The sequence below is a fragment of the Melanotaenia boesemani genome, chromosome 10, assembly GCF_017639745.1.
Source record: "Melanotaenia boesemani isolate fMelBoe1 chromosome 10, fMelBoe1.pri, whole genome shotgun sequence".
NCBI classification, from domain to species: Eukaryota; Metazoa; Chordata; class Actinopteri; order Atheriniformes; family Melanotaeniidae; genus Melanotaenia; species Melanotaenia boesemani.
Window position 1 is genome coordinate 6,266,224 of NC_055691.1, and position 19,133 is coordinate 6,285,356.

Sequence of the window (19,133 nt, forward strand, 5' to 3'; positions counted from 1 at the left end):
ATAATTCAAAGTAATATTATAACAATGGTTGTTTAATATTATTCTCTACTCTAAACCAGAAACAAAAAGGGTTGGCAGTTGGTGGAGGCCTGAAAGAGTCACATACAGTCTCTAATTTTACCATAGCCAAGCTGTTCTACAGCTTCCCTTTTGTTTGATCTCAATAGGTATAATTTATTTCAATTTAAATTTCCCTTTCATAAAAGACTGACTGCCCATTTTTCAGGTGTGTCATAGCATGCAGAGAAGAGACAGAGACCAATGACAAACATGAATCATTCTCTTTGTTGTAACTTTCCAATGCAGTTTAAAGTTTCAAACCAATTTCTTATTTAAAATATGCAACGGAATTAATTGAGACAAAAGAAAGATGTCTGCATGTATTAGATGAGAAATGAAGGTTCATCCTGATTTACTGCACTTTGACAGCAATGCTGCTTTTCTTTGTAGATAGAAGTTGATTTAAAGTTTTCTTTGTGGTGATTTTTTGTTTGCATCTCCTTTTTTACCCACATCTCCACTGTACTGTCTAAGACAAAAGGCAAAAAGGAAACAATTAATTTAAAGTTCCTTTTTGTGTTTTTGTTTAACAGATTGTTATCGCTTGCTGGAGACTGAAACACTAATTTAATTAAAGTAACTGTCAACAGAAATGGTAAAAGGTTTGTTTTGCATATCAATGAACTGTTGTTTGGGAGATTATTCCTGTCATGGTCTGTGAGTTTGCTGGTTCTGTTAGTTTTAGTTTTTGTATTAATTCCTCAGTTTCCAATAAACTGTTGTTGAATATTTGCAAATATTGTTTTTTTTAAACATACATTGGACTGTTTTGTAAATTACAGTATCTGTCAAATATAATGCAAAGTGCACAGTCTGAAGTATTCCCCTTTTCTTGAGGTCTCCAAGGGTGGGCCACAAGGCTCACTCCTGGGACCTCTTTTATTTAGCGTCTATATTAACAGTCTGTGTAAGGATATGTAAAATGTCTATTTGGGTTGCGGGGGGTATCCCAGTAGTGGCAGATAAGTGGCAGAAAATGGATGGATAGATTTACAAAGGGTTGAAAGTCAGTATGCCCTGTGCTCTTGTGACTTTTACAAACTGCCTGTTCCTCATATGCAGACTAAACTCGGGAGAGGAGCTTTTAGTTTTGCTGCTCCATCAGACTGGAACAAGCTACAAAATGACCTGGAGCTGTTGGATCTTCAAATCAAATTTTGTTTATAAGGCACTTTTCATACATGAGTAGCACAAAGTACTTTACATAATGAAATGCACATAAAACATTTGCAAATTGAATATAAAGAATATAAAATAACAATTAAAAACACACAACTACTCTTTCCTTCTCCCCCCCCCCCCCCCCCCCCCCCCCCACACACACACACACACACACACACACACACACAAGAAAAAAAAAGCCCCCACCACCCCATCTTTTAACATAATAAGAATATAATCTGGCTTGACACTACTCTGAGGAAACACTATCTTGGGGTTCTGTCCACACCAGGAACACACCATGATGACAGAGGTCATTTGATCAGCTGGTCCCTAAATGCAATCGACCAAATTTATTCGAACCGGAAAACAGGCGTAGGGGAGCCTGCTTGTCCTGGCGGAACGTTTTCAGCTGGATATGTGATGGATTCCTGGGGAGTGTGGAAAGTCATGTGTCTGTTGATCTTGTCTGTCGAGGACGCTGAAGACATCTATACATTCGGATTCATGATAACTGGGTTTCTGCTGTTTGGAGCGGGTGGTTTCCTGGCATATCGCAAAATTCGGACACTGTCGGCGGTCACTGGCAAGCTGCCGGATTTCTGTGCCGGTGTGTGTCGAGCTACGAACAATCAGACTTTGACGTTGCAGGAACTAAATCGTAAACTGGAGGCTCAGGATGGCAAGCTGGTTGCGATTTCGGAGCTTGTACGTAAGGTGGACACCAGCTTGGAGAAGTTGTCGGCTCGGCTGGATGGAAATGGAAATTGACCCAAAATTCGGATGGTTGGAGTCGCCAGTGGGACCACTGAGAGACTCAAGGCACACGAAACAGCTCTGGCCTGAAACTAAAACAAATGCTGTTATCAAATTCGGCTCCCTGTACTGGCCTTGGATGGCTGGTCATAAAGTTCTCCTGGAATGTCTTGTTGACGGATGCTCAGTCCCCCCACCCTCCCCCGAGCCTCCTTACGGGCGTTGGACTTTTTCCTGGATCAGCTCTCAAGGACACCCCACTATCATCAGGTGGCAGAGACTGGAGATGGAGGACTGGGAGAAAGTTCAAATGCTCACCTACTTACCTACTGCGCACACACAAGCACCACACTCACATACACCACTACAGATACACCTGCCCCGATGATTCACTGCCTTGGTCGTTTCTTCCCCCCCCTTCCCTCCACTCCCGGGCGGCGGGTCGACTGGATTGCGCTCATGTCAGCCACGTCCGCACTTGCTGTGATGGGAGACCCCTTTCCCACCCCGCCATGTGTTCTGATGTTGTGAATGTCTGAGTTATGTGCTTTTATGTACCGAGGAGGTTTTTTTGTATCTCAACAATGGGCCCTTAGGCCCAGTGTGGTGATGCCTTTTTTCTCCCCAGCCACATCTTATTCCCCCAATGTTATCTTTTCCTTCTATATCTACTCTAATACATAGGCGCGCTGCCTCAGCGGCTGCTGCCTCAGTATGCCTGTTCCTGTTGTGTCTACATGTTGTTGCTGTCTAGTCTTGGACGGGTTGTACTGGAAACAAATTTCGTTGTACCTGTGTTCTGCACTGTGTATAATGACAAATAAAATCTTCATCAAATCTTCATCATCATCACAGGAAAAGTCCAGGTCCGGGCAGGAAAGAGTACACCACAGCCATTAGGGCTGCAGTGCAGGACCTTCGGCCAGCTAGACAAGAGCCATCCCCATGACAACCCTGCAGACCCTGCAGGAAAAGGTTCTGGCGTGAAGAATCCCACGAGGAAACACTGGAGTTGAAAATGTTAAAAGTAGAAAAGCACATAAACCTAAGACCAATAAGAATAAATAAGAGCGACGAGTATGAAAGAAGAAGAGTTCTTAAAAAAAACAACATGCCTTGGTAAATGAGATATAAAAAAATAGAATTAAAAAGTTACAAAAACAGGTTTTAAATAAATACATGGTTAAGTAAAATAAATAAAATAAAAACCTACATTTCATATATTTAGCTGCCTCCTATACAAAAAACAATGTAAGAGCATTGGGAGGTGCTCATGCTTTTAATTTTTTATTCTTATCACCTGTTTTTTATAGGGGGGGGTTGAAGCCTATTCCTGCATCTACTAAGCAGAAGGCGTACACCCAGTGTACACCCTGGACAGGACTGAGAGCCAATCATTCACACTCACAAATGCAACATGCAAACTTCAGACAGAAATGTTGAGGCTTGAACCAGGAACCTAGTTGTTGAATTCAGTATAGCAAAGAAATTGTCCAGGAGTGGGACAGAGCATTAGTCAGTTGAAGCTAAAGATCAGTGTTTTTACAAAATGCTGGTAAAAAAAGGGTGAATATGGATTTTAAATTTCTTGGATATTATAATGCAGTCTTCTTAGCAGACCAAATGGCAGGTGTTGCATGGCAGATTACCCCGTACCACAAAAAATTACTTGTGACATGACTTGGACTTGAGCCATAAGACTTGAGACTTGACTTGGACTTAAGGTCAAAGATTTCAGACTTGCAAAAAAAGGACTTGTGGACATCTCTGGTCAATACATTATGGAGGCACCTTTAGTCAAGTCAAGAATATTAAATTTGACTGTTTTCATAACCTTGATATAAGTTTAATAATACTGTGGTTACTCTACAATAACTTCCAGATATTTTAACTCATTCACAATCTGCAGCTCTTTATTTCCCAAGAATATATTAGAAAGGGTGATTTCTGTGGCCATAAAGGACCAAGGAAACAAGAAAGTAAAGAAATGCAGAATTATGCAGTGTTATATCTCATATTCTATAAAAAGGTGTACAAGAGAGAAAAGAAAAAGGAAAACAAATAGAGTTGTTTTATTTATGTTTGAATTTTAAATGTTAATGCCAATTTAGGCCTAATGTAAAAAAGAGAAGTATTTATATCACTTAAAATGGCTGAGGAGGCTAAAATCAAACACCTTGTTGCTCAAAAACAAGTCCTGTTTTCAGTGTCACAGAATCTACATTGAGAGAGGTTTAGCTTTGGTGAGAGAGGTTTGTGAACAGCATGTACCATCTCCTCTCTGCACTATAAGCTCCTTGCTTATTCATGAGTGTAAACTATAAATAAATTGCTCCAGTCCCCAAACAGTGGGTGAATATGGATGAGCACCTTTCATCCCAAGGATATAGAAACTAAACAACTCTGTCACAGTAACAGACAGGTGGAGGTGGAGAGTGCCTGATGAGACAGTTTAATAATAGTGCTGTTTGATATACATTCCGCTGGTAGTCCATAGAAAGTATGTATAAGATGGATGTGGCCTTCACGAGGGTATTTCATAAAGAGGGTTTGCAGGTTTACTGGTTTAGATGGCTATGTTTACTTAGATGAAATGGTAATCTTGGGTTTACTATTCTAAAACAGAATAGAATAGAAATACTTTATTAATCCCTTCAGAGAGCCCTCAGGGCTAATGAATGGCTAATCTAGATAAATTAATAAAGAAACATTTGGTGTGAACATAGCCTGGTAGGGAGCAGGCTTTGTTCAGGCTATGCCCAACATATCTCCAGCATGAAGATCATCATAGTGTGATCAAATCTGTCAAAACCAGTTTGATTTAAAGAAATGAACAAATAGATTTTTCATTATTATTTATTTGAATTTTTCCCTTGCAACTTCCCCATTGCATGCTTCATCGTCTGAAAAAAGTAACACTTCCTATGCAATGTCATAATTCATTTAGTCTCCATGGATTTCTTATCTTCAGTCTTAAATATTCCATTTCCAGGTCCGCCTTTGTGACCTGGCGCTGTTGGTGGGCTTTAATATAGTCACTTTGCAGTCATCTGGGTCTAGTTCTGATGATGTAACCCCCCCGGGATGCCCCTCATTTTCGGGTGGTCCCAGTTGATGCTCACTGTAACCTCCTTTACAGGGCCGAGAGGTTGTTGTGATCGTTCTGAACCCATCTTCAATCTTTCCAACGTCTTGTTATTGTCTATGAAATAGAAAAACCCCTTTGTGCTGAGCCTACAGCTAGATGGAAATTATTGGCTACCAGTGGAACTTTTTCTAAGGTGCAGATGAAGAATTCTTACCAGTCTGAAGTTTTTATAGTTTGCTTTCACTTGAACCATAATATAATATAATATAATATAATATAATATAATATAATATAATATAATATAATATAATATAATATAATAAGCTTTTAAATTTAGTAATTAGATAACACATGTCAACTGTAGTCTCTGATGTGTTTAACATCCTCTTATGTGTTGACTCAGCTGAAAATCTTCCGCCAAGCGTCACAGCAGGCAGTGGTGGATGCAGATGTTTACTTTTTTGGTAATTTTCATCGTGATTCCAGGGCTTAATGTTTGATGCCTTTTATAGGTTTACGTGCACACATTGGCCTAACCAAAACGGGGGTGTGATAGCTACTTCATAGCCAGTGTTTTGGACCCAACAATGCAGTTTAAGATATCAGAGGATTTAGTAACCTTGAGCACAGGCTTCATCACAGGATTTGCTAAACCTCCTTTGTGGAATACAAACATAGCTTTTGAACAATTAGCCAGGTATCTTGATCTTGCATTATATCTAATGATCAGTAGGGGGTGAATCATGTGGTCGTTAGAAGAAGGCCCTTTACATTTCTCTTCTGTTTACTCAGTGAGTTTTTGGTCTCATTTCTTAGTCTCAAGTCTTATTTAGGATCTTGAGCTCCTTCTATAATAAAATATATGATCAAGAATGATCTGCATTAAGGCTAATGCATTTCAGCTACTGTTCACCTGACAGATGCAATCTCTCACTAGTAAGACCTGAAACTTGACATTAATGCATTTTTGTAGATTATTTCACAAATTTTTTTAAATGGAAAAAACATTTTAACATTTAAATTAAATATTTATTTTGGCCAGTATTTAATAACAAACACTGTTTGGTTCAGCTATGGTTGCCCTCTGAACAGGTGGATCTGTCTATTCCCCATGAACTCTAGCTTAGTTTTACTGACATTTTTTATGCTGCACCAGACAAAAAACATCCAGAGTATTCTCTTCACACACATAAAGATATACTGAAGCTTGAAGCTGTCAAGTACAAACAGCAGATTTTTCCTTGCACAGCAAAGAAATCCCAGACACTTTTTCAACACATTTGTACAACTGACAAAAATTTTGTAACGCCAGTGCTGGTAAAAATATTACCATGTATACACAAATCCATGAAGTGAATTTAGTCCGACACAAAACATTGTTTTAGAAGCTCCAAGGTTCTGTCCTAAAGTTTAGGTCAGAAAAACTGTCCAATCAGAATATAACCTTTTGTGGGAACTGTTGCTTTGACTAAAAAAGTAAAACAGGACCAAATGTGAAAGACCTGTTCTTGTCCACACCAGAAAACTGAACTACTGCTGGCTGTTTTTGCATCACTATATTTTGTCCAATATAAGATTCCCAGAATGTTTTAAACACAATTATTGTCATTGCATGAAATGTTACTTCCACTAGTTGTGTGTGCTCTTCACTATCCACTAGTTGTGCATGACACTGTACATGAATTATTGGCTGAACAAATATGAGTAGTTTCAAAGTTTCAGCTTTTTGTTTCTATGACTGAACATGAATAGCGTACATTTATTTTTTAACTTTCCATGATGCTATTCTTTTAATCTTGCAAATGCAAAAATGCACATATTTAATAAAAGTTTTGTTTTCTTGTTCAATTTTGATTATCTTGTCAACTATTCGATCCAATTTCCTGATGCATCACGATGCATTGCTATGTGTTGCATCCTCGGTTTTCTTTAATAACACATCTTCTTCATCAATGAATACAAGCAGTCTGATAATTATGAACTCTGTTTATTTATAATTATTTTAAAAAATCAATCTAAATGTCCTGATATTGACAAGCATCATAAACATGTAAACAATGATGCCATTTTCAACTTCATTAGTTAACTTTATTAAAATCAAGAAACATCATTTATGTGACATTCTGTCATCAAAAATGGTTAAGCAGCCCTCTAGTGGCAAGATTTCTTACAGTGTGTTTGTTCCCTTCAGTCTTTCCGTAGTCAGTTCCGACAGAATATGGAATTTAAGAAGATGGTTTTTATGTTCTCCTTTATAGCCAGAAAATATTTCCCCATAAGTATTCTAGTCAATTTGTGATTAAACAGAATATTGTTGATATTGTTGAGGTAAACATTTCTTGATGGATTAAGTTGTTTTAATCCTTTTAGTCCATTTGCAAATGCTAACTGCTAGCTTGCCAATGGTATTTCAAAAGATATTAGCGTTAAGCTAACTTATTGGTTTTTTTATAACATTTTTATGTGTAATGTTACAAGATTTCACTGAGACAATTAATGTATTTCCAGTGAGATACTGATGTATTTTTGCTTAGTTTTACAGTTTTCCTAAGTAAAAGCCTAAGATCCTTCTTGGGAGACTGTTATCTATCTGCCGAGCTGTTGCAGCAGGCTAGGTCACACCACACACGCCAGCGGCTGCAGAATATATACATTACATTACTTATAATCCATTATGTCGTGATGCAGACGTGGATTATATTCAACACCCCAAGCAGATAGTAGTGAGCGAGTTGCCAGCTTTCACAATGACAGGAAGCATTAATTACTCTATATAGCAACAGATCTGTGCTGCTCTGGCTGTAAAGGTCTTAGCATTTCATTACATTACTGGAGATTCATTTTCATTTCATTTTTATTTATTAAACAGGAAAAGATTAAAACAATCGGGCCTGACTCAGTTTAAGAACTGTTTTTCAGCAGGTTCCTGCTCTGCAGAACATACAAACCAAACACACATCACAAATTCCAAGACAAGACAGTACAATCATACAAACACAAACCAAGAGAAGCAGCTTTAGGGGAGGCTATGGAGCCACCTCAGTGGTCACAGCCGTACCTGTCCATTAGATGACAAGCAAATATTCTTGTAAATAGTCTTTGTGATGTTATAGTCCTGATGTGCTGTGTGCTTTTTTTTTTTTTTAACGGCGCTGTAGGAAACGGCTGCCTTACCAGTGTCTCTTACGCACCCGAGTGTTTCTTTCTTTCTTTCTTTCTTTCTTTCTTATCGTTTTATTCCTTATTTTATATATATATGTATATATATATATATATATATATATATATATCCTATTGAATATTTTTTTAACTCTAGCATGGCACTTGCACGTTGTCTTGTTTATTCAAGAGAGGAACTTTTTGCATTGTGGACTAATGTCGGAATGCAGCACAACGTACCGGCAGAGCTGAGGAGGAAGTACAGAGGCTGCAAGTCAGGAACTAAGCTAAAGGCTGCTCGACGATGTTTTAAGCCAGTGATCCCCTCTGTACTAATGGGGAACGTCAACTCACTAACTAACAAGATTGACGAGCTGTTGGCACTGAACAATCAACGGAGCTATCGCGAGTGCAGCTTATACATCTTCACAGAGACATGGCTCACTGATGCGATACCGGATGCTATCGTGGATCTACCGGGTTTCACTGCTGTGAGAGCTGACAGAGACATGAACGCCTGCAGTAAGAGCAGAGGTGGGGGGCTCACGTTGGTGTTGCCCAGGACATGTCTCAGTGAAAAAGGAACTGTGTTGCCAGGACTTGGAACTGTTAGCCGTTAGTCTGCGGCCATATTACTTGCCGAGGGAGCTTAGTCACGTGATCGTGCTCTGTGTTTACATTCCGCCGAGCGCAGAAGCATCAGCTGCCTGTGAGAAGATACACACAGTAACAGCAAGGCTGCAGACAAAGCACCCCGAGGCGTTTATGGTCATATCTGGGGATTTTAATCATGCTTCCCTGGACTCTACCTTGGCCTCCTTCTATCAGGCTGTAGACTGTCCCACAAGGAACAACAGAACAATAGACCTGCTGTACTCCAATGTGAAGGATGCCTACAGAGCTGCCCTCAACAGGAAGAAGGTGGCTTTCATGAACCATGACAGGGAGGCAATGCAATTAGCACAGCAGGAGGTGAAACAATGCCTGAAGGTGGCGAGGGACACCTACAGAAGGAAGGTGGAGGATAAACTGAGTGAGAGCCGTATGAAGGAGGTCTGGGATGGTGTCAACACCATCACAGGCTTCAGATCAAAGGCCATTACAGCGTGGGGGACAGTGGAAGAAGCAAACAGGCTGAACATCTTCTTTAACCGCTTTAACCAGCCCATGGTCCCCCCTCCCCCACTGCAGTACACAACCTCCCTGACTTCATCCCCTGTGCAGCCCCCTTGCCAACCTTTACCCCTCCCCCCATCTCAACACCCTCCACACATAACAGCAGAACAGGTGAGGGGAGGATTGAGGAAGCTCCACCCATGGAAAGCAGCAGGCCCTGACAGAGTGCCTCCTTGTCTCCAGCATGTCTTCAACCACAGTCTACAGCTGGGGAAAGTGCCTACCCTGTGGAAAACATCCTGTATTGTTCTAGTTTCAAAGAAAAACTGTCCTGGTGAGCTGAACAATTGCAGACCGGTGGCACTTACATCCCAGCTGATGAAGACGATGGAGTGGCTCATCCTCAATCTCCTCAAGCCCCAAGTGCAACAGGCCCAGGACCCCCTACAGTTTGCCTATCGCGCAGGTGTGGGTGTGGAGGATGCTATTCTCTACCTCCTACACCGTGTCCAAGTACATCTATATAAGGGGAGGGGCACAGTAAGGATCCTTTTCTTGGATTTTTCAAGTGACTTTAACACAATCCAGCCCCTGATGCTTCTGGACAAACTGAGGAAGATGCAGGTGGACCCCTGCTTGGTTTCCTGGATTGGTAACTACCTCACAGAGAGACCGCAGTACGTCAGGCTAAAGGACACCACATCTAACACTGTTATTAGCAGCACAGGAGCACCCCAGGGGCCCCCCTCCTCTTCACACTCTACACCTCAGACTTCTGTTACAACTCAGAGCTGTGTCACATCCAGAAGTTTGCAGATGACACAGCCATCATGGGGTGTATCAGGGATGATGGAGAGGATGAGTACAGGAATCTGGTCAGTGACTTGGAGTCACCTGGAGTCAGATGAACCATCTCCAGCTTAACACCTCAAAGACTAAGGAGATGGTTATTGACTTCAGGAAGTCCAGCCCACAACCACATCCAGTGACCATCAGGGACAACAAGGTGGAGATTGTAGACAACTACAGGTACCTCGGGTTGTGGCTGGATAACAAGCTGGACTGGACATGCTGTACAGATCACCTGTACAAGAAGGGCCAAAGCCGTCTGTACTTCCTGCGAAGACTGGGATCTTTTAACATCTACAGGAAACTCCTGTGGATGTTCTATCAGTCTGTGGTGGCTAGTACGCTTTTTTATGCTGTTGTCTGCTGGGGGGGTAACATGACAAAAAGGTGTGCTAACAGGCTGGAAAAACTCATCAGGCGGGCGGGCTCTGTGGTTGGCATGAAGCTGGACTCCCTGGTGACAGTGGCAGAGAGGAGAACACTAAAAAAAACTACTGGCTATTGTGAATGATGCCAGTCACCCTCTGCACACTGTCATCAGTGCACAGAGAAGCCTGACCAGTAACAGGCTGCTCCTCACCAAGAGTAGGACCAACCGGCTCAGAGACTCCTTTGTCCCCCGAGCCATCAAACTGTACAACTCTGCATTAGGCAGGAGGGGGAGAAGGAGGGGGGAGAGGGAGGTGTGCAGTCCGCCTGATACAACACATGCACAATAACCCATACAAACAGTTGCAATAACTAATACGAGCAATAGTGATCTGGGAATCTGTACCACCTCTACTGTGTGCAATGCTTGTTTATATTGTTTTATTTAACTTATCTTATTGTTATTTATTGCATTCTATTTGTGCTTTTCTTGCACCTTGTTGCCTCTATTTTGCTTTGTACCTGTATATATTGTGTCTTGTGCTTGTCCTGCTTTACAGTTGGTGTTGTATTGCTGCTGGTACCCAAATTTCCCTGAGGACTCTCTAAAGAGATTAATAAAGTATTTCAATTCAATTCTATTCTAGTCTATTCTATTCTATTCTATTCTATCTCATTCCAGGCTTTAGTGAACACATAAAAGAAAGCTCTCTGACCATAGCAGTTCCGAAAGGCCGGTAAAGGCAAAAGTCCATTTGTAACAGATCTAGTCGAGCGTTCGGACCTTGAGCTGAGTTTTGGTACCAAAGCAGTAAGTGCTGCTGAGATGTGTCCATTCAAGATTTGATAATACAATTTAATCCCATGGCTTATTGTATAGTTCTGAAATGTCAAAGCATTAGACAACGATAGTGCAGAGTAGGGCTGCTCGATTATGGGAAAAATGATAATCACGATTATTTTGATTGAAATTGAGATCTCGATTATTTAACACAATTATAGATAAGAGGTTGGGTGGGGGGTGAGGGGGGTGTGACATTTGAAGTGTTTACTGTGGTAATGCCGACTAGTTTCTTTCCACCAGGTCCCCATAGCTATAGCTATTGTTTGTCTCAGACCAGCAGCTATGTTCCGTCTGGTGTGATCTGGGAAAAAATAGTCTGGAGACATTTCGTTTTCACGTTGAAATTCGCGTCAATAAAATGTAGCGCGACATTTCTATACGGCTCTGGTGCGGTTTTACCACAGGTCCGTAGCGGTGGCGAAACATCGGACCGTCACCACGTCTTTCACAACACCCTCACCACCCTCATCATACAGGGCAGAGAGAGACAGTCCACTAAAATGGTGTTGAGATGGCAGTGATACCGTTTGTCCAAAGTGTTGATGAGTTTCTTAAATCCCGGATTGTTCACTGTGTTAATTGAAAAAAAAGTTCTGTTTATAACATTTGTCTCTCTGTGACTCTGGGAGCTGGTGGATTTTTAGTTGCGACTCACAAAAATTGAACATTTTTCTATTTTTTTGTGTTGCGTCGCAAGCCCCCGTGTGCACGTCTGCGTGCACGAACGCAACATTTTACATGCGCGACTGTCGCCTGTCGCTTGGCTGGAGGAGGGCAGCGATTTTCGCTTCCTCGTGCAAGTTTACATAGAAAATGATAAAGAGGGACAAATCGAAGGACAAAAAATAATCGGACCATTTCATTTTTATGATCGTTCAAAACCCAGATCGTAATTGCGATTAAAATTCGATTAATTGCCCAGCCCTAGTGCAGAGCAATGGTGAGTCCAGCCTGGAAGCCTGTTATGGATCTTGTGAGCTCTGTTATAGAGTCTTGCTACTGGTTCAAGGATTTCATTTGTTGTAAGTGACCAAACAGGCAGACAATACGACAGAGTAGACATAATGATTGCATGAAGATATGTTTTAGAGACAGAGTGAGACAAATGTGGTCTAATTTTACTATAAACATATAACTTTTGATTTAACTTTCTGGTTAGGGTTTGGACATGCTCACAGTAAGTGAGATGTGAGTCAAGAGAGACTCCCAAATATTTGTATGTGGAAGCAACTGAGAGCTTGTGGTTGGAGAAGGTGATGGGATTGGATATGGATAACTGTCTCCTAGATGAGTAAAACTACATGCATTCTGTTTTCTTAACATTAAGTGTTAAATGATTATCTTGCAGCCAGTCATGCAAATACTGCATATCTGTGTTAAGTTTGTGATTAATTGTGTCAGTGTTTGGGCCAGACAGAAAAATAACAGTATCATCAGCATATAACAGAGAATTGGAAAAACTAAGCACATGAGGAAGATCATTAATGTACAGAAGGAACAGTAAAGGACCTAAAATGCTGCCATGTGGAACACCCATAGAGCACCCTAGTGGCTGTGATGTTACTGAGCCTGAGATCTGTCACTTAAATATGATGTAAACATGTTTATTGCAGAGGAGGACAAATGAAAAGAAAGAAGTTTATGTAACAAAATTTTATGATTAACTATATCGAAAGCTTTTCGAAAATCTATGTAAATAACTCCGGTAACATGACCTTTGTTTAGAGACGCACGTATCTGCTCTGTAAAAAGAAGCAAAGCCGACACGGTCGACCGCGAGGGTCGAAAAACATGTTGGCAGTCACTAAGCAGGTTATTATTTTCAAGATAATTGATTAATTAGCTTGATAAATTAAGATGAAGGTATCCTTTGTGTGTCATCTGTTATCAAAAATTCAGCTATAATTCTGGTGATGAAGCTGCTAGAACAGCACTAATCTTACCTCATATGTGACACCACTGTCTGTGCCTGCGTCCCATGGGATGAGGTCTGTCACCAGTCTCTGGACCCAGCCACAGTCCTTTGTACAGAGGTCCTCTCCTGAGAGACCCACGTTCCAGTCTGGGCTGGGCCCAAGCATCGTGAGGAAGGACATGAGATGACGTGTTCGGTCCACTGAAAACTCTGCTGATGGAGCTGCTCGCCTAGTTCAAGCAGTGGGGAAATAAACATATAATGAGCACATCTTATTAAACACATCACACACTTTTGTGATAACAAAGCATAATGACATGACAACATTCAATTCAATTTAATTTAATTTAATTTCTTTTCTTTTCACTTTGTTAAAGGCATATGTGATCCATTTAAAAAACTGGAAAAACTGGAAGAAAATTGCAGCCAAAGATTTTCAAAAGGCTAATGGTTCCATGTACTAAAGCCTGACTGAACTTGGTGCAGTGATAAGATGATGTTTTTATAATCTGCTAATCTACATATGCATCTGTACATAAGATTGCATAATACATCATCACAGGTGGGGATGCTAACACCAGCAATCAAGTGACTTGCATTAGTAGCATCCTCAGTCCATTATTATATGCCACATTGAGTTTATAATCACCTCCACCTCCAAAGCTAGGCAGCATACATAGGGACACAGTAAGGAGTTTGAATCCTGCTGCATCCCAAAAATCTGTTGCATTGTTGGGCAACACACGTTCCTCTAATATTGGCACACAAGTAGCTTAATGCAAGTATGAATGTGAAGTAAATGAATAATGGATTCACTCTTAAGCACTTTGGGTGCTGTGAAAAGGGCGGTATATATAATTCAAACCATTATGCTAACCAGTATACTTTAAGAAGTACAACCTTCCATTCACTGAGATATTGAACTTGTGTATAAAGATATTAATTGAGCATGCACTGAGCAACACTGTGTAAAAATCCATGTCATCGGCCAGATCGTCAGTTATAAAATGTCCCAGTTATTTAACCAAAGTGAGAAAATTTAGGAAACACTAGTTTATGATCCTCCTGCTTCATATAATCATGATGTTACCCTCTCAAGGCTGTGAACAGTTTCCTGTATCACATCCTGTTGTTGAAATTTCATTTTACTACAAGCAAAATGGCCAGTTGTGATGTCATGACCCCTGATCCAAGCCTCATTGATAACTGTTCTATAACTGAAACTTTTAATCAGAAACAGAAAATAACCCATCATTACATATTGTTTCTGCATGTTCCAAACATTATGACAATAATAACATATTCTGATAAGAAAAAGGTAATTTGAAGTTTCTTTACAAAAAGAAGGTCTTAGTTTCTTAATTATCACATCTTAACTGAGACATGAGCACAAACTGCTATTTATGAGAACCTGAAAGCTTTGCAATCAAAATTGGAGAGAATGAGATAATGTTTCATACTCACTGTGAGCGCGAGCCTCTGTATATATGAATGTGCTCATTAGTAAAAATAATAGTGGCACAATATATCGCAAATGACAGACACCGCTAAGAGCGGTAATTACACAGATGTTTGGTGAAAGATACAGCGCTGTGAGCATATGTGTGTGTGTTCGTGTTCATGCAGTCCTGGGGGCTATAACTGTGATAAGTTTCTAATTGCTTTTGAACTAATTCCAGGGAGTGCACAGGATGCCTGAGTGTGCAACAATTCAGACAAGTCAGTCTGGCTCTTAAAAAAGGAAGAACTGAAAGGGAGTCAGCTTAAAACAATTACGTTTATTAATATTCACTTAGCTCAGTAGTATCTGAATTTAAATTGTATATTACAGTTGATTGTACAACAAGTAAAACAGCCTTTTACCAAACTTCTTAGTTTTTTTTTTTTTTTTTTTGCTACTTATTAAGAATTTGACTCTGCTCGTAAAGAAGATAAAGTCTTTTCATAGAAAAGCTGTTTTATCCAAAGGTGACATTATGACAAAAAAAGTCAAGTTTCTTGTTTTGTTGTCTTTTTTTTTTTTATTGATAATCATTACAGATGATGACCTGATCAATCTGATCATTAAGATTCCCCCAACCCCCTCCATAAATTCATCTGTACTTCACATATAGACCACAAGGGGGCTCCAGAGCTGAACTGAAATTTCTGAAAATCTAAGCAAAGCTCTTTTTGCTCTCTCTTTTCTTTTCTCTTTGGTATTCTGAGGTGTCATTTGGCTCATTCTTCATCTTCAGTCCACAGTATGGTTTGTCCAGGTCAGATGCACAATTTCCTTTCTCTGCAGTTACTTAGAGGGCTTGCCAGAATACACGCCATCAACTAAAGGTGTATAAAGAGTGAAACCATGAACAAAATCCTAAAATTACATCCACAATGAATGTATTATCATCTAGATAAAAATAATTTAACGACTACATCAGCACACAGATTGGAAGTGGTAGATATGTTAATTCCCTTAAAGAAAGACTAATGAAATTCATGACTGTGTCAATGTGTAAAACCTTTAAACCAGGTAGCTCATCAGATCCTAAGGGACTGAAAATAGGAAGCCTGGGCAGCACCAGTCTTAATTGTTTGCAACGGTATTACTCCATTTATTCTCTAACGTGAGATGTTAAGTTACAAATCTGTGTTACACACTGACATAAAAAGGCTACAAAATGCCAGAACTCTGAATGACATGTTCCTGAGGTTTCTGGGTTGCAACTGAGAGAATAAAAAATGATAGATTTTAATTGTGTAGAGGTCCATTGCCTCATTAAAGGCCCATTTATGCCTGACACAGAAGACGGAACCACAAATTTGGTCCATTTTCACGGTGCTTAGCCATCCATCATTTGACGCAGAAAACAGAGCAATACCACTGGAAGTCGTGGGGGCAGCGCTGATATAGCTGACATGCGACCAGTAAAAGAAACAAACCAGAGAAGAAGAAGAGAAACAGGAAGAAAAAAGCAGAAGAAGAATGAAACGAGGACAACAACTATAGAAAAATAGTGAGAGCTTTTGAAGAGAGGCTCTGCGAGTGTTTAGGGTGTGTTGTGCGGCTGGAAACAACTTTTATAGCGATGCATTACTGCCACCATTACTGACGTCAGAACTCAGCACTGCCCACTAGTGGAAGAACTGACTTAACCATGACAATGTAAAAGATGCATGGAAGTATGAGGATAGTGACATATGACTACATTTGAAACGGTGTTCCTATTGACATACGTAAGGGAGTGTAAATGGGCCTTTAGAGTGTAGTAGCTGTGATTCAGTTGGGAATCAACAGATTTAGTGGTGAATCATTTTCATACTGCTCCAATGTAGCTGAAGGCCAGTTCAGGGAGGGCGACCCCAGCTGAGTGTGGTTTTGCAAACATTCACAGGAAACTGTGTCATTAAAAGCTTGTTGGCTTGCACATAATGTTGAAGTATATGTATGAAAACATCCCCAGTGAGAAAGAATGTGAACTGGGGTTCAGTCCAGGAGAGCTGAGCTTTATCTATGAATTAACCTCAACAACAAACTTTTTGCCAACTTTTTTCAGTTTGACCCAAGTGCTGCTGTTTCATAGGGTTATTATCTGTTTTTTTCTTTTGTTTTTTCTTTTTTTTTTCTTCCCCTCATGTGATCTCTGACAGAAGCCCTTCTGAAGTCAAACAAACATTATGTTATACTTACAGGTTGAGTGGCTGCCATGCCGGCCACTGAGCCTTCGTTTTAATGACAGTCAGTACTTCATCTCCCTGCAAAGAGACAGAGCGAGAGAGTTACAAGAAGTAATTTGCTACTAAATGAATGACTATAAAGGGACAAAAAGAAAAATTGACAGAGAAAAGACCTAAAAAATTGACAAATTGACATGACTAAGGGTGAGTACTCTCATCCAAGGACAGTAAAGTGTATTCCACTTTTCAGAAGCTAAAGAGCCTGGACAAAGTGTGTCTCTTATCACCACAAAATGGCTCTCTGCTGTTTAATAATAGCAGTCTGTTATTCTAAAGGCGAACCTCACTTTGCACACATCTCACAGCACCCATCATTCTATAGTCTCTCTGTAGCATTACTGCCACTTTATGAACTGCACAACACATTATCCATCATAATGCACCCCATCTAATTATTCAGCCCAAAGCATGCGGTCAAATGCAGCAGCTGATTAGACGTAAATACAGAAGTCCAAATGTGCCTTTATGGTTCAATAAAAGATTGTTTTCCCCAGTTCTCCATTGTCATTGTTTTTAAAAAGACACACACAGAAAAACTGTTTCAGTTTTTAAATTTCTGGTTAGTCTTAAAAGCCTCTCTTTTTAGGGGTGGTGTGGAATTAACAATCGTGCATGTATGAGTGTGTGTTGGTTTGCTGGGTGCTTTCTCTTGTGTCTGTGTGTATAAAACACATTTATGAGTCAATGTCCATCCTCTTTTCAGAGAAGCCTGGGGCTCTATGGCCTCAGACCTCACCACAACCTCTCATATACACTCTAAACGAAGCAGCAAATAATCACACACATGCAGTACAGACGTGCACAGGCAGATATGCGGACAAGTGAAGACAGCCGGAGGGACAGAATTGCAGGACAGTGTCTGAAAACTGGTGTAGAGTCGAGAGAAATATTTTCATATATACAGCAACAGATGGAAATCCAGACAGGAAGACAGACACCATAAAAACAACACAATACCCTAAGCTGCAAATAGCACCATTGAATCTTCTATGGGTATAAAGAGAAAAACTCATGGTGTGGCCACCGTCACCCCCTGACCTCAACCCTATTCAGAACCTCTGGGGCCTCCTTCAAACAATTCTGGTGTCCTCAAACGAGATCCAGGCAGAAACTATCCACAGACTTCCAAGTTCAATGAGAAAGTTGTTATCAAGGAAGGGTTCCTACGTCAACATGAAAATGTAAAAATGTTTTCTTGATTTCTTTTTAAAAGAATTATCTCCTAGATAATGCATAAAATACAACATATGTAAATTTTTGCTTCTTTACAACCTTTTTAATCTCCTCAAACTATTATGCAGAGTAATTTGGAACATTGAAATGCCCGTCCTTAATTTATAGGTGGTTTGATTTGCTCTTTCATGGCATAACAAGTAGAAATTTACAGTAATGCACAACAACCAATAGCTTCTAAGCAATTACTTTAATAAAGCTTTTATAAGGAAAGGAGGAACCACCTACAACCTATTGCAGCAAACATAATCAAGTTACAGAATGAACACTTGATTAAAGTCATTTCAATTTAAATAAATTTAGCGATTAAAAATTCTCTACCTTACAGAAAAATGTGTTTGCAGGATGAACAGGTTGAAGGTAATTTTTTCTCTCTTTTCACCATCGGCCATTAGCAGACACTTAATGTCTTGCTTTAATTTGGCCTGAAATAGGAGGACTCCCTTCCACTAAAACAGTCCTGCACATTTATGCCGGAGTTCTGTTGATAACACACGGTGCAAAATACTTGGTGAAGGCTGGAGATGCAAATCTCTCTGTAATGGTCTTGTTTGTTTATGGTAATTATGGTAATGGAAGAAAATGACTGTGATTTACCAATGTTTAAACGGACATTACATTTCCAAGAATGTTTTCAAGGAAAACAGAGGGAACAGAATGGAGGAAGAGGAGGGTAGTGAAGAGGTTAGTGAAGCTGGTGGGGTAGTGACATAAAAGTAGATGAAAATTGTGGAGAATAGGAGGAAAAGAAATGACAGGAATTAGTGCACAGCATGAAATGAGGGGGTGAGAGGAGATGGAAGGATAAAGAAAGTGATATGGGTTAACAGAATAAAGATAGCGCAGAGAAAATGACAAAGACA

General features: G+C 40.1%; 1 protein-coding gene across 1 annotated transcript in view; it reads right to left on the reverse strand.

The window, feature by feature from the left end:
* spon1b (spondin 1b) overlaps positions 1-19,133 on the reverse strand; it is a 132,418-nt gene that overhangs the window by 25,806 nt on the left and 87,479 nt on the right. Inside the window, exons 7-8 of the mRNA XM_041997421.1 lie at positions 16,991-17,055; positions 13,346-13,547 (exon numbers count right to left, since the gene is read on the reverse strand). Of these exons, the coding sequence (XP_041853355.1) occupies positions 13,346-13,547; positions 16,991-17,055 (267 nt within the window). The remainder of the gene's footprint in view (positions 1-13,345; positions 13,548-16,990; positions 17,056-19,133) is intronic.